Source organism: Diospyros lotus, chromosome 14, assembly GCF_014633365.1.
Source record: "Diospyros lotus cultivar Yz01 chromosome 14, ASM1463336v1, whole genome shotgun sequence".
NCBI classification, from domain to species: Eukaryota; Viridiplantae; Streptophyta; class Magnoliopsida; order Ericales; family Ebenaceae; genus Diospyros; species Diospyros lotus.
In genome coordinates, this window is record NC_068351.1 from 19,925,565 (window position 1) to 19,941,086 (window position 15,522).

Below are 15,522 nucleotides of genomic sequence, written 5' to 3' on the forward strand. Positions count from 1 at the left end.
ATAGGCATCATTGTGAATTTCCTCTAACTCTTGTAGTTGCAATTTATTGTGTTCTCCACTTCATCCATATTCATGTTGAAACTCTTGATAGGCCAATAAGCTTTGTGTTCTAACTCAACTGGAAGGTGGCATGGTTTCCCAAACACCAACCGATAAGGTGACATACCTATGGGTGTTTTGTATGCAATCCTATACGCCCATAAGGCATCATCCAAATGCAAACTCTAATATTTCTTACTTGGATTGACTGTCTTTTCAAAGATGGATTTGATCTCTCGATTTGACACTTTCGCTTATCCATTAGTTTGCGGATGATAGGCAGTTGACATCTTGTGGGTCATATGGTACTTTCTCAACAAAGTTTCCACAATTCGATTGCAAAAGTGAGAACCTCGATCACTTATTAGGGCCCTTGGAATTCCAAACCTAGATAATATGTTAGACTTGATAAAATCTGTAACAACTTTAGAATCATCAGTCTTGGTAGCTTTAGCTTCCACCCATTTCGAGACAGAATCAATAACAAGCAAAATATAAACATAATAAAAACCTACAGGGAATGGTCCCATGAAATCGATGCCCAAACATAAAAAATTTTGCAAAATAGAATGGGGTTTTGTGGCATTTCATTCCTCTGGGATATATTACTTGTCTTTTGACAATGTTCACATGACTTACAAAAAAAATATGAATCTCGGAATAAAGATGCCCAATAGAAACCACAGTCTAGCACTTTTCTCGCCATCCTCTTAGCTCCAAAGTGACCTCCACATGCATAAGAATGACAAAAAGTAAGAATATAAATAATTTCATTTTAGTAGTAGAATAATTTATCTAGGCATCATTCAAAGTCCTTAAAGCATAATAAATGGCATGAGATGCTTTTCCAATTCTTTGACCCAAAACAATGCCTACTGCATAATCACTTGCGTCACACATTATCTTGAAAGGGACATTGTAGTCAGGGGGTTGGATAACTGGGGTAGAAGTCAACAGTTCCTTTAGCTTATCAAACGCCTTTTTACACGCCTCATCGAACTCAAAAGCCACATCCTTTTGTAGCAACTTGCACAGGGGTATTGCTATTTTGGAAAAGTGCTTGATGAATCTTCGGTAAAAACTTGTATGTCTAAGAAAAGAATGAACTTCCCCCACACTAGTGGGATACTGTATGGATTGAATAATATCAACTTTATCTTTATGTACCTCAATTCCCTTAGATGAAACAACATGATCCAAAATTATACCTTGTTCAATCATAAAATGACATTTTTCAAAATTTAACAGAAGGTTAGTTTCTATACACATTTGAAGAACAAGTGTAAGGTTATGCAAACAATTATTAAAGGAATCTCCATAAACTGTGAAATCATCCATAAAAACTTCTATGATATTCTCAATGTAATATGAAAATATGCTAACCATAAATCTTTGGAAAGTGGCTAGGTCGTTGCAAAGGCCAAAGGGCATGTAATGATATGCAAAAGTCCCGAATGGGCATGTAAAAGTCGTCTTTTCTTGATTCTTCAGAGCAATTGCAATATGGAAGTAACCTGAATAACCATAAAGAAAATAATAGTAAGAATGACTAGCTAACCTTTCAAGTATTTGATCAATAAAAAGTAAAGGAAAGTGATCCTTGAGGGTTACAATATTCAATTTTCTATAATCTATACAAACCCACCACCCATTCTGAACACGGGTAGGAATTAACTCATCATTTTGATTTTTCACAACGGTTATTCCAATATTTTTAGGAACCACTTGAACTAGACTAACCCAATTGCTATCTGAAATAGGATAAATCACTCTAAATTCAAGAAGTTTGAGGATCTCCTTCTTCACTACATCCATTATGGGCAAGTTCAATCTTCTCTGCAATTGACGGGAAGGTTTTGCTCCATCTTCAAGTTGAATACAATGCATGCATGTAGACGAACTAATTCCTTTAATATCTACAATTGTCCAACCAATAGTCGTCTTATGCTCCTTAAGGACCTGCACAAGTTTTTCTTCTTAAGGTGTACTAAGTTTATTGGAAATGATCACTAGTAATGTTCCTCCTTCTCCAAGGAGTACATACTTGAGATGAGTGGGGAGAGGCTTCAGATCTGGAATAGTGGCCTGCAAAATAGAAGGTAAAAGTCTCTCGTTAGAGATTGACAATGTAATATAAGAATCGTTACTTGATTGCTGTAACTTTGAAAAATCATTCAACGCTGCAACAATTTCCTACAAATCAATACTTAAGGTTAACTCCTCATTTTCTTTCTTAAGATGTTTACTAATGGCAATTCCAATCGATCTTTTCCATCAAGTTCAAAAACTTCCTATGCTAAAGAATCAATCACATCAATAAAATAAACAAGATTATCATCACAAGGATATTTCATAGCATCATAAATATTAAACTTAACAATTTCACCATCGAATTCCCTAGCAACAACGCCAAAATTTGGTGTGTTATCATAGGCAACCAAAAATAAAACCTATACTCCTAATAATATATGTAGCGGTGCGAGTAAGGATTGTTCCAATTGAGAGGATCTAGCCTAGTTTTATATTACGTGATCAATGATTGGGGGGTTGAGTATAATGAAAACGATTTTAAGAAAAATAACTAAGGAATAATTCAAATTGAAATATCAAACTCAATCAAAAGAACAAACCTTGGTCTAAGTCAATATCCACCATCGGAATCTTACAACTGATCATTGATACAAATATATATCAATTCACACTCTAAATATTCACCATTAAATCTATTTTCCTATCTTTTCTTAGTCATAGTTAATTGGAAAACAAGCGATTTAATTAACCCTAACTACTAAATAACCCAAGACAAGCGCTAAAAGTTTAGTCTAGTAGCAACCTTAGGAGTTAGAGAGATTGGTGAAACTAAACAACACAAGCACAAGCACAAGCGGTTGCATTTAATTTAGTCGAGCATTCTTCCTAAGATCTAATAATTTTTGACGCAACAAATCATTAAATCTTTGTTTCGTCACAAATTAGAGGGATCAAACAATTACGAATTTGATATCTAACTTAGCAATAAATTACAATGAATAATAAACTAGTATGCCTCCTAGTAAGTAAACGAGATGATCATGAAGTTAGGTACAAAAGAACATTCAAATCTCAAAACATAAATTAAATAATAAAAATAAATTAAATTTTACAGTTTTATTGATTTTGAGACTTTCATTTCCTTAAATTAAGTATAAAAAATTGGCCATGCAAGACCATGATGAAAATTGAAAGGAAATTAGAGAAAAGGGGGAAGAGAAGTCTGCCATTTGCTGCGCTTCTATGCGCCGTCCCTGCCTCCCTGCTGCTTTGTTCTTCTTAATTCCCCCTCATACCTCTTATTATATCATTAATATATATATATATATATGTACCATGCACCTGCCCTAGCCCTCCAATTCTTTCCATGGGCCCCTCTTTTTCCCATGTTCACGCAGCTTCCTTTTGGGCCTTTAGATTCCAAATTCCAATTAACCTTCTCATTTTATATTAAAATATTTATATGGGCCTCCATATATATATATATATATGTATGTGTGTGTGTGCGCACATATGTGTGCCTCCAAATATATATTATATTATAACTCAATTGCAATTCCAATTTGATCTTCACGTCTTTCTTTTGCTTGAATATAAATATATATATATTATATTATATTATATATATTTATATATTTAAATCAAGCATGACCCATTAATTTTTGTCTTTCCTAATTGTGCAATTGCAGTAACTTCAAACCCTATCATGAAAATTGTAGATCTTTTTCTTGTCGTTCTATAATATCTTAAATCATCTCAATTCGATCTCAAATGGAGTTATTCCCATATTACAAAGTGATGTGGAAACTGTTCAAAATTTTCTAATTAGCTCCATTTTTCATTAATACCTCCATTTTCTTCTTAAATCAAAATATAAAAATAATGAGTACATTTAGGCACTAAATAAATATAAAAGACTAAACATTAAGGGAGTAAAATATGACATTTTACATTCTCATCACCTCTTTTCCTTTCTTTGTGGCTCCCTATCATTTCCTTATTTTTTCCGTACATATCTTAATAAGTGTTATTCCCGGATAACAAGCTCAATTTGATTTTTCAACTCTTAGAATTGATCGGTGGAATGACCATGAGTTCTATGGTATGTGTAATATTCATCTTAGTTCTTTCCTATTGGCCGATCAACCTTTTTCGAAAGTTTGATAAGTCCCAACCCTTCTATGGTCGCCAATATGGCTGACTGTTGTTGGGTGAGTCGGGCATAGTGATTAAACTAGGGCCTGACATCATCCAATCTTTGGGCCCTCTCTCGTTGACAATTAAGGTCTTCTTCAAAGTCTCACTCATTTCTTTTCCGCTCCCTGTCTTCATCTATTCCCACAGTCTTCATTACTTCCATATGGAGTATGTTTTTATTTGCCCTAACAAACAAATCTGCCAAGGACTTTAGCAAATCCAAAGATAGCAGTTCTTGTAGGGAAGTTAATCGTGTACCTTACAACATGGCAGATACTGCCATTTCAATTGGTAGGTCACGAATCTCGAGGCCAGCATTACAAAACGTTTCCACATATTGGCGAAGGGTCTTTTTGCCTCCTTGTCGAATATTGAGAAGATACGTTACGTTCTTATTTTTCTGACCATTAATGATGAATGCTTTGATGAATTCTTCCTTTAGTTGCCCGAATGAGGAAATGGATGCTTCAAGTAAGTTGTTGAACTACATTCGGCCGTGTCCTATCAAAGTCAGTGAGAATGCTCAACACATAATTTCATCATCCTAACTATAAAATGTTATTAAGGACTCGTAATTCTGAATGTGATCGTCGGGATCATCTTTGCTGCCATAAGGTGTCATTTGCAACATCTTGAATTTTTTCAGTAGTGGTTTTCCCAATACATTCTCAATGAAGGGGGACTTCTTTCATGGATGTTCCTTAGTGGCTGGAGCCAATATCTTCAGTTTGAGTGCTTCTTCTACCACCCTTTTCATATTGTTTTGCATACTCATTGTGGTGTAACTGTTAGCCCTTTATTTTCTTGGCGTTGAACCCATAGTAGGACTTTGCCTTCTTTCCATAGGCATACTTGCCATAGTTTCCTGACATCTTCCTCTTTATGGGCTCCTTCTATCTCCTTGATAATTTTGCTCCCACTCCCGATTTTGTCTTAGAGAGGCATTAGCCCCTCATGGAAGGAGTTTAGGATGAATTTCTTACTGAGGAGATGACTAAGAGTGGGAGTCAGGCGTAGCTTCTCAATAAGAACTGATTTTCTTCTCTATTTGTTGAGTTCCCTTTGGTAGTTTAGTTTTTGGTATAAATTTCCTCAGCATTGTAGGTAACGCCACACCGGGGACCATACTTTGAAGTATCCCTACCATGTCTCGTAAGGTTTGCATTCCCTTAATATGTTGTTGTTGCAACACTTCATATTCTGCCCACGGGATGGTAAGAGAAGCCTGTTGTGAAGAGCTAGGATAATAATGATGATCATGCTGATTAACCAAGTGTTGGAAACTTGGTAGAGGTGGCTGAGTCCCCATCTACTACTGGGGATCTAGGGGAGGTGATTGAATGCTTCCTTGTGGTTGAGAGTCAGACGGTGCCAAGTGTGTTCCCATTGGGTGCTAAGAGTCTTGTAAGGAAGGGTGAAGTTTAATACCTTGAGAGAAAGTTCATCGATTGTCTTTAGTGTTTGCCATATATAGCGTTCTTTGTTTGAATTTTCGTTATGCTTCTGATAAAAGTAGTGAATTGTTGTTGCCAAAATAAAACAATGAATTTGTAACATGGGAAAGGTGATCTTGACATCTTTGTGCAAGGATGATCAGGAGACCTTGAGGCCAAAATGATTCGAAGGCCTTAAGATCATGACTTGTTGATGCTAGTGAGCCCGCTTGCTGATGAACGAGAGGCCTAAAATAACCGAAAGACCTCAAATAACCCGAGTCTTCAAATAACCAAGAGGCTTTGGATGACCGAGAGACCTGCCAAAATAAACAAATGATGAGAGGTGCGAGAGGTTGTTCCCTCGCAAACTCTTCGATGCTGAAGTTAGTCTTTGAGTGTTTGAGAACAAAAATACGATTTGAATATTCGAGTAAGCATACCTAAAGAAGGAGGCGGACCTCTTATTTATAGAGGAGTATAGAGTAATCCTAATTAATCTAGGATTGAGATTCTTTATAGATAAAAGAGGAGGCAGACCTCTTATTTATTGATTATTCCTAGCCTGGCTAGGACTAGGATTGTTATAGATGACATCTATCTCTTGTGGATGACATTTATCGTGCCCTTTTTTGGGGATGAAATCTCTCATGGATGGTGTTTATTCCATTGTTCCAAAGTCCTTTTAGAATTAGAACTTTTTACATTCAATCACTTATTTTCTTGGGATATTCAGATCAAGGAACGCCTCGGAAGGGTTCGTTGGCTTCGAGGGAGGCTCCCGGGGGTTTAAGGAACTTTTGTGATCGGGAGGTCAGTTAGGACCGAGAAGCCTCTCGGTTACAACCAAGTGGTGGCCACTCGGTCACCACTTGGTTCTTTTTCACTTGCTTTTTGTATTTTGCCTCTTTGGGAGGCATGACCGAGTGGCCACTCGGTTATGTTGTGTTACACCTTGTGAGGCATAATCGAGTGGCCACTCGGTCATGGCCGATTTGCAGTTCCTCTTTCGGCTTCTCTTCCCTTGTTTTCTTCCTTGGTTTCCCCTTGGCTTTTTCTCTCTCTTTTCCTTAGTTTCATTTGTTTTTAGCTCACCAATGGACCATCTTCGTGGCTCTTTGATCTTCATGACTGAGTGGGCATTCGATCATGATCGAGTGGTGGCCCCTCGATTGTTGTCTTGTACAATTATGCACCTACTCAACAAGTCGTGCTTTCATGGGTCATTTAAAGGATTGTTGGGAAGTCCTCAATTGGGTTATACTTGTTTGCAGGTTATATCAATTGTTTTTGGAAAATAACTTAGCGTGGCTTTAAATTTATCAAGAAATGGTTCATTGGCATGGTTTTGAAAAATTAAACAAATGAAAATGAATTATTAGCTACTCTTGGTTGGATTACTTGAGAGCATGCATGTGGACTAAATTGAGAACTTTTTATATATTTGTTTTAATTATGTTTATTGCACACTTTAGAGTAATTTAAGTAGGTGGTGTGGTCGAGTCCGCACTTGCACTTAACCAGGAAAGCCCAATTGATGTTGAAACCCCATATTTAGAAATCCTTAGTGGAAGTAGAAAACTTGATGGTGGAGGTGAATGGGACCACCAATGTGGCGATCTTTATAGCAGACAACATCAAGCACTAGGGGCTTGAAAATAGGGTCCCTATAAAGAGAGGACCTATAACATCCCATTAGTGGGTCTAGAGTATTTATTAAAAATTTTATTTTATATGTCATATTTTGGGGGCATCATTGGAATTAAATGATGGTGATTAGTTAAAGAATGATTGCGTGGATAATGGGTTTTGGCTAAGGGTTAAAAGCCCCTATAGAATTGAAGAGTTGAAATTCATTTATAAATTGGGTTGAGGCCATTGGGTTTAAAATGAATTAAATATGTGTGTGTGTTATTTTATTTAGGGCGTAAGATGGAAGTGGACCATTTTATTTAATTGGGCTTTAATATGGGCTAGGGACATACATATAATTGTGGGTTTTTCTTAAATGGGTTATATATATATATATACATATTGAAAAATGTGTGAATAAAGAAAATGGAAATGCAAAATGTCCAAAGTGGGCTTATATATTATATGTTGTGTAAGAAAAATGTAAGGGTAAAATGGAAATTTGTTTAATGGAATGAATAAAGAAAAGAGAAAAGAAATGAAAAATGAAGCTAAAGACCAAAAGAGGGTTGGATATTTGTATGTGTGTGTGTGCAATTGGAGGGTAAAATTGAAAAGCAAGTTGGTAGGTAGGAGCAAGTGGTTGGTGGGAGAGCCATGCCTCCTTGCTTTTCTCCTTTAATCCCTTCTTCTTCTTATTTTTCTCTCCATTTTGCTTTTCTCGACATATCTTCTCTTCTTCTTCTTCTTTGCTTCTTTTTCTTCCATCTATTTTCTTAGCTTGGAGTTCAAGTGAAGGTTGCAGCTGGGTGTTTTCTTCTTCTTGGATTTTCTTCATTGAGGCACGTTCCTTTTGCCCTTTTTTTATATTGTGCAAGCTTTTATCTCATTTTCTCCTATCTTTTAGTGCAAGCTATATCCTTTATATTTAATCAAAACTCTTGCTATCATCTTTCAATGGTGGTTTTTTTGAAAGCTTGTAGTTAAATGTATTAGTTTCGCATCTTTCTCAAATCTTGTGGATTTCCTTCAAAGGTGTCATTGAGTCTCGCTTTGGTTTCTATGGGCCTTGTTTTCCCCATCTTTTATTCAAGGAATGGAAACTTAGGGGTTAGCGTTGTGTTTGTGGGTGTTTTGGGAGTTTGTCGTTCGTGGGTTTTCGATTTCATGTGCATTTAGTCAACTTTTTGAGTTGAGGAGTCGACTGAGCAGTAGCTGGAAAATTCGAAATAGCTAAAAATTGAAACTCTAATTTCGAATCAAAACCTGTACTCTATATTTTGAAACTTGCTCAAACAAAAACTTAAATTTCAAAACTTGTACTTTATATTTCGAAACTTGCTCAAACAAAAACTTATATTTCGAAACCTGCACTCTATATTTCGAAACTTACTCAAATAAAAGCTTACATTTTGAAACCTACACTCTGTATTTCAAAACTTGCTCAACAAAAACTTACATTTCGAAACCTTATACTTTTTAGACCATAACTTTTTGTCCCATTATTGGAATTAAGATCCAATTTTTTTTTTTTTGTGACCCTAACTCGATAAGCTTCGATTTGGTATAGGATTTGAATCATTTTGACAACTATTAGGCCTATGGGTTTCCTTTAAAATGTATGTTTGATTCATAGTTTCTCCTTCTTTAAAATTCATTCAATCTGAAATTCTAGAAACAAATGCTTCCACCTTAACCTGGTTATCAATATTATCAAATAATTGTACTTAATTGATGTGGTGGAACCTATTTAAATGTTGAATTGTATGGAATAGCCAAGAATCTTAGTGGGCAAAATTGAGGATGCGTGAATGTTACTTGTTATAATTTTGCTTGTGGTTGCGTTGCATTGCATTGTGTTACTATATTGCTTTGCATTATGATGTTGGGTTATGGGTTGCATTCATTGGGGGGTCATGCTTTGTATGAGTTGGGAACATGAGCATTGGTATGACACAGTTGGCCTGTGAGTGTTAACTTGTGTATGTTAAACGAGCATATGCATTAGAGTATTCGTGTATTTATATTCTTACATGGGCATAGCATGGCCTGATGCTTGGCTTATGGAGGCTTTGCCATCACGTTAATGCTATAAAAGCCATTGCATTCCTTATGTGTTGCATTACATGGCGGTGTGTTCGCGTAATTATACCGTATAGTGGTAGTGGTGGTGAAATTTTCTTGTGATTGTAATGCGTAAGACTAGGGGTTTGAGTCCAATTATAGTTGTGTCTTGTGATGCATAAGACTGGGGATTTGAGTCCCATAGTAGCTTGTGATTGTGATGAGATAGTGAGTGCTTTGGTGCATGATGGCGACGGTAATGGATATGATATCTATGGAGGTGGTATGAGAGCCTTGAGCTCATGTGATTGATTTGGTAGCCTGTCTTTGGCTGCTGACAGGTTTGTATACTAGGGGCGCCAGTGTATGCATTTATATGGGCACTAAGAACCATATGTGTATATCTATGCATTTATGTTATGACTAGTTATAGCCGGGTATCGTGTTATATAATCACATGGCATGGATTGTGTGTCATTTATGTTTATGAGACTGACGTGTGTTGCCATATACATCATGATATGCATGATGTTCAAAGAAAGTCTGGTCGTATCCATTTTTCGTTATTTCTATACATTTGTTGAGCCTTGGGGCTCACCTTGAAAATATGTTTTGATAAAATGTAAAAAGTTGTATTTCCTTGAGGATTTTGTTGTTAAGTGTAGAAGGCATGAATCCAATTGATGTCTAGATGTCGGGTAGTGATTTTTTCTTGATTTTGAGTTATTCATGCCTTCATATATCAATTTATTAATGCTTCATTTTACTATATACTTGCTGAGCCTTGTGGCTCACCTTATTTCTTTCATCATTCCAGGAAAGGGAAAAATAGTTATTTGAGGCGAGTCCCGATTAGATGTGTACAGAGATGTTCCAACCTCAAGATCCATGAGTATAGTTTTAAGGGCATGAGTAGAGTAGTTCATTATGCATTTAAACTCTTAGTGACCTTTTATTTTGAAAATGTATAGGGGATAAGCTCGAGATGATAATGTAAAGAATGTTGTAATATTTATTTTGGCTTTTATTGATAGTGAACAAATATGGAAATAAAAAGAAATTTTTGGCAATTTTTGTATCTGTATCCATTTTGAATGGATTTTCTTTCGGATTTCATATGCTAGAGGGGAAAATTCAGGAGTGGGGCCTTGACAGGACCACACATTTTCACAGATATTCTTTACTTCAATCAATTTCTTAATATAAAAAACAAAGAGCTTGACCTAGGTTTTGTACCTTTTCTTTTCTTTCTTGTTTATAATGTATTTGCCTAACAAGGGAAAGGAAATAAATATTAGGCCATCTCCAACGCAGAGCTGTCATCCTCACTAAGCCAAAATTTGGAGAGCATTTCTCACATTTTTTGCTCCAAAATTTGGAGATCTAGTGTCGGCGACGAGCAGCTAGTCTCGTCTTCTCCGACTTCTCCAAGCTGAAAACTAGATCGATTTGTGTATGTGTGGGTATATTTGAACGATGTGTATGTGTGTATATTTTCTGTGCAATTGTTTGTGAAATTTTTTGTGTATTTATTTATTGATTTGTGTATTTAATTATTAATTTTCTTTATGTGTATATTTGATTATTTTATTGTTTAATTAATTATTAATTTTATTTATGTGTGTATTTGATTATTTTGTATATTTAGTTATTAATTTGTGTATTTAATTATTGATTTTGTGTATGTGTTAAAATTATAAATAAAGTAAAATAAATAGAATTAAAGTTTATAAAAATAAATAAATAAGATAGGGAGTGAAATAGAGAAGAGAATAGGGAGTGTGGTATTAAAATAGGGAATGAATTGTTTATAATATAATAAAGTGTTAGATAAAGAATGTGATTGGAGATGGGTTCGGAGAGATGACTGAAATTATTTGAAGTAGATGAGTTAGAATACACAAGACGCTAGTTTATGGCTCATATTTCTCTATTGTCTCTCCAAAAGCACACACCTTATCTTGTATGAACTCACAGTCACAGGTCAATTAAAAAAATATAATTTAATGGGTGGAAATTAAAGTAAAAAGAATTAGCATGTGTACATTATGGCTAATAAACCAAAGAAATAAAAGTAAAGAAGACTGAAATCTAAAGCTACAAGTAGCTAGCTTGATAGGGCTAGTTCTAGCTAGCTTAGAACTTGAGCACATCTGGAGCAAACAACAAGAGTCTACTAAGGGTGCTAGGCAAGAACTTCCTCGCAAACATGTAGCACACACTGGTCAACTCCCCATTGTACAAACACTCCTCTTCGCTTCTCCTCATCTTGTTCAACAACTCTGGCGTAACCTCCGTTCTGTAAAACTTAGCGGGATGAGGCCCACCTTTGGACCAATCAACCCACGTCAAAGTCCTGTTCGAATTCTTCCTCCGGGACTTGATGCTGATCAACGTTGGCAAGTAGTGTTCGTCGGAGTAGCATGGCGGCTTGCAGTGCTTTTTGAACACCGGGAAGTATTTTTGGTCGGAGACGACTTCGAGAGCGAGGTCACGGTCGATCTGGAACCACTGGGAACCCTTTCGCCATTGCCGGAGGGAAATGGCGGGCCGCATTTTGCGGTTGTAGCGGCCGCGGCCCACTGGGCCCGGCATATCGTAGAGCTCCACGAAGGTTTTGGTAGAGCTCATCAAGTAGGAGTAGACGGTGGAGAAGTTGAAAAGGGGAATGCATGCTTCTGAGAGAAGTACAAACCATTCGTTTGAGAAGTCGAGCAATGCGTTCGCTAGTAGCCGGCGCTCCGCCTCCACCATGTTTGCCTTCCCCCATTCTGCTTCCTGCATTACGTTACTAAAGAACATGAGCCCTGATCGCTTCGGGGACGTCTAATAAAATTGAAACAAATCTCTTACACGTGAAAATGAGAGAGAGAGAGAGAGAGAGAGAGAGAGAGAGGATAATCAGCTAGGAAAGAATAGAGAATGGTGGTGGGCGGGGGGGGAAGAATCTTTCATGAATGGCAAACTTTTGCAGTGCAGAGTAGAATCCAAGCAAGGAACATGAAATAATAAAATATTGCTGCTTCAAATCAAGTGCACTGTAACAACGAGAATTATATAAGGATCCATATCACGTTCTGGGATCACGTTTTCTTAACCCATTCACCCTACTATTAAGTTTGGTCCCCATATGTGTAAATTAATTCGGACTTTCAAACACTAAATAATTATAGCTTATATATATATATATATATCTAAAAATGAAAAACAAAAAAATGATGAGCGAACTAGTCTATTAACAAATGATTATCAGTTAACTCGGTTCAACTAGACGATCAAATAATCATAACAATTCTGGCAAGCCAAACAATTTGACTCTGTAAACCACAATCTTTCTTAATTTCGATTTACAAGGAAAAAAAGTACTTAGTTTCTAAAAACAAGATGCAGGGTACCATGCATTTAATGCAGTATTGCACATTTCAATTGAAATAAAAATAAAAAAAAAAGATAAAAGAATTCAATGAGTTTCATAATAAATCAATGTAGCAAGAGAAATGATCTTAATAAAGACTATCAGTTACCGAAACCATGAAGTAATTTTTGCTCAAACACTCAAATGCATCGTGCAAACCACAAAAAATGAAGAATAATAATATTAGACATTAATGGATGCTAAAATGTGTAAATTTAACTAAAAGAAAGCAAAAAAAGTTGGGTTTCAACTGACCTTACTTGGGATTCTTCGTCCCTGAAACACAGATTCTTCGGACACTGTTCCATTGAAAGATGGCAACGCATGCACGTAAATGGAGAAAAAACCTTCGTTCCCTTCGAAGAATCTCTCCCACAGACGAGCCAACGGCAAATACCCTCTCGTCAGAAACATGAATGCAACCTTCCGAGTCCGATTGAACGGAAATTGTCGAATCCGAGGAGCCATTGAAGCTCTCCACATCAGCTCCTTGTCGTTCATGTCGTGCATGGCTTCCGGCGGTTTCAAATACTCCTTCAACCCGATTCGCGGGCCGGCCGTTTTCGGCTCGTCGTTTGTGTGAGGATCAGTTGCTGTTGGTACAGGGTCTGTCATTGTTGGAAAAATTTGAGAGGTTGGCTCTATTGTTTGATTTTGTTCTGCTGACAAATTTTCGGGTGGCAGCGGGGGCGGTGGAAGAAGCGGCTTTTCCGGCAGGATTTGAGGTGGCGGTGGGGCAGCAAGAAAGAATTGGACGGCGAACTGTTTTTGCAGAAATTTTACGGGAAAATCTCTCGTGTAGAAACTGACTGAAATTCCAATGACTAAAACGGATCCCAAGATGAGCAAATAAATGATAATGCTATGGTGACACGATCCGAAATTGAAGAGCCTGGAACCTGAAGGTGTTAGGCGTTCTAGTTTGTCCCTCTTCATTGGTGTAGAGAGAGAGAGAGAGAGAGATCAACTAGAGCCAGGACCAGGAGAAAAATATGGTTGTCCTTTTATGTGTATATGTATATGTACATATATTCGTATATATATATATATATAGAGAGAGAGAGAGAGAGAGAGAGAGAGAGAGAGAGAGAGAGAGATTCTTGTAACCTACAAAAAGTTTGGCCGGCCCTTGTAAACGATTCCTTGATTGATAGGCGCCAAATGCCTCGAAGGTGGCTTTTTCATCGATCACTGGAAGAAAGAATTATGATCATAATTTTCTTCTCATGTATGTGTGTGTATATATATATATATGTATGTATGTATGTATGTATTTGAGGGTGTCTGTGTGAACATGCATTGATCTTTAAATGTTCATTCAAGTAATTGGCATTAAATGAATCCAAATTAACCATCCCTTTACTACGTACTAAACCGAAACACACAAACAAAGACCTATATATATCTACAGTTACAACAAAAGCTAAGGACAAGCAAAAGTAGAGGCATATGGAAGTCAAGTATATCATCGAGATCCAACCTTTACTGAATCCATACTGTTTTAGCATAACCTTTGGCGTACTCATCCTCCATGCAAGCTTTTCTTAATTAAATTTGAAATTCAAGGATGAAAATGACATAATAATTATAAATGTGGCCATTAGAAATGTCAAATATGATTTGAAAAAGGATCGACAATTAGGAGTCAGATTGATGATGATGTCATTAGTTATGTAACACTCTCGTTAGAAAAGATTAAGACAATTATTTACTATTGTCTCATCTGCCTAACATCACTTATAATGAGGATGTGACATATCGTCATTAGTTATGATTCCTAACATTACTCTTTATGATTAATGTGAATTATCAAAAAATAAAAATTAAAATTAGTGTTTTATTTTCTAAATTCATGTTCAAAAATAGATTTTAAAAAGAATAAAGTAAAAATAATTATTGGTAGAATTAAAATGATTCCACTTAGATAATTAAAAATTGTCAAACCATATTTTTATATTAGATAATAAAATATAAAATTAAATAAAATAATTAAAAAAATTGGTGAAAAGAATTTGTATTAGATAATATATATATATAGAGAGAGAGAGAGAGATTTAAATTTTAAAAATTGGTGAAATGAATAATGTTATTTAAATTTTAAAAATTGTTAAAATATTTGATAATTTAAAAATGTATTAAATAACATTAATTATCTTATAAGAGGCATATGGGTAATTTACACTTATTTTTTGGTCAGGGCTCGCTTTTGGATATATCTGCTAGCATAGGAACATCTAAAAGTAGGTTTTTCTAAAATGGAATATTGACTGTTACGCTACCCTGTATATTTATCCATCAAAACTATAACCAAATTCATCAAACATTAATCCTCTTATTAAAGCAGGTGTAAGACGATTATATTCGCCAGTGTATGAGTGTGCATGTAGTATAATTTTAAATTTATATTTCGATGAGTTCGAGTCGGTTCAAAGGGAGATTATTTATGGATGAAAATAAAAATCACAGAATATTTGATTTTATGAAATGATTAAGATGATTTAAAAGTAATAATTAAAACTAAACTGACACTGAATTTAGGCAGCTTAGATCAAGACAATTTCAGTGTCAAAACCAATTAATTCTCGATTTAATAGAAAAGATCAGTAATATTTATTTGAATTAAGTTTTGCAGATCTATCAGTAATTTTAGTTCAAGATAATGATAATTCTTATTTAAGCAATCTCTATACATGATATGAAAATTCTAAGTTA

General features: G+C 35.7%; 1 protein-coding gene across 1 annotated transcript; it reads right to left on the reverse strand.

Moving 5' to 3' along the window:
* Positions 1–11,412: 11,412 nt before the first annotated feature.
* LOC127790710 (glycosyltransferase BC10-like) lies at positions 11,413–13,795 on the reverse strand. The gene is made up of 2 exons (XM_052320327.1): positions 13,066–13,795; positions 11,413–12,173 (listed from the first exon to the last, which is right to left on the reverse strand). The coding sequence occupies exons 1-2, from the start codon at positions 13,744–13,746 to the stop codon at positions 11,532–11,534; spliced, it is 1,323 nt and encodes a 440-aa protein (XP_052176287.1). The 5' UTR covers positions 13,747–13,795; the 3' UTR covers positions 11,413–11,531.
* Positions 13,796–15,522: the final 1,727 nt, after the last annotated feature.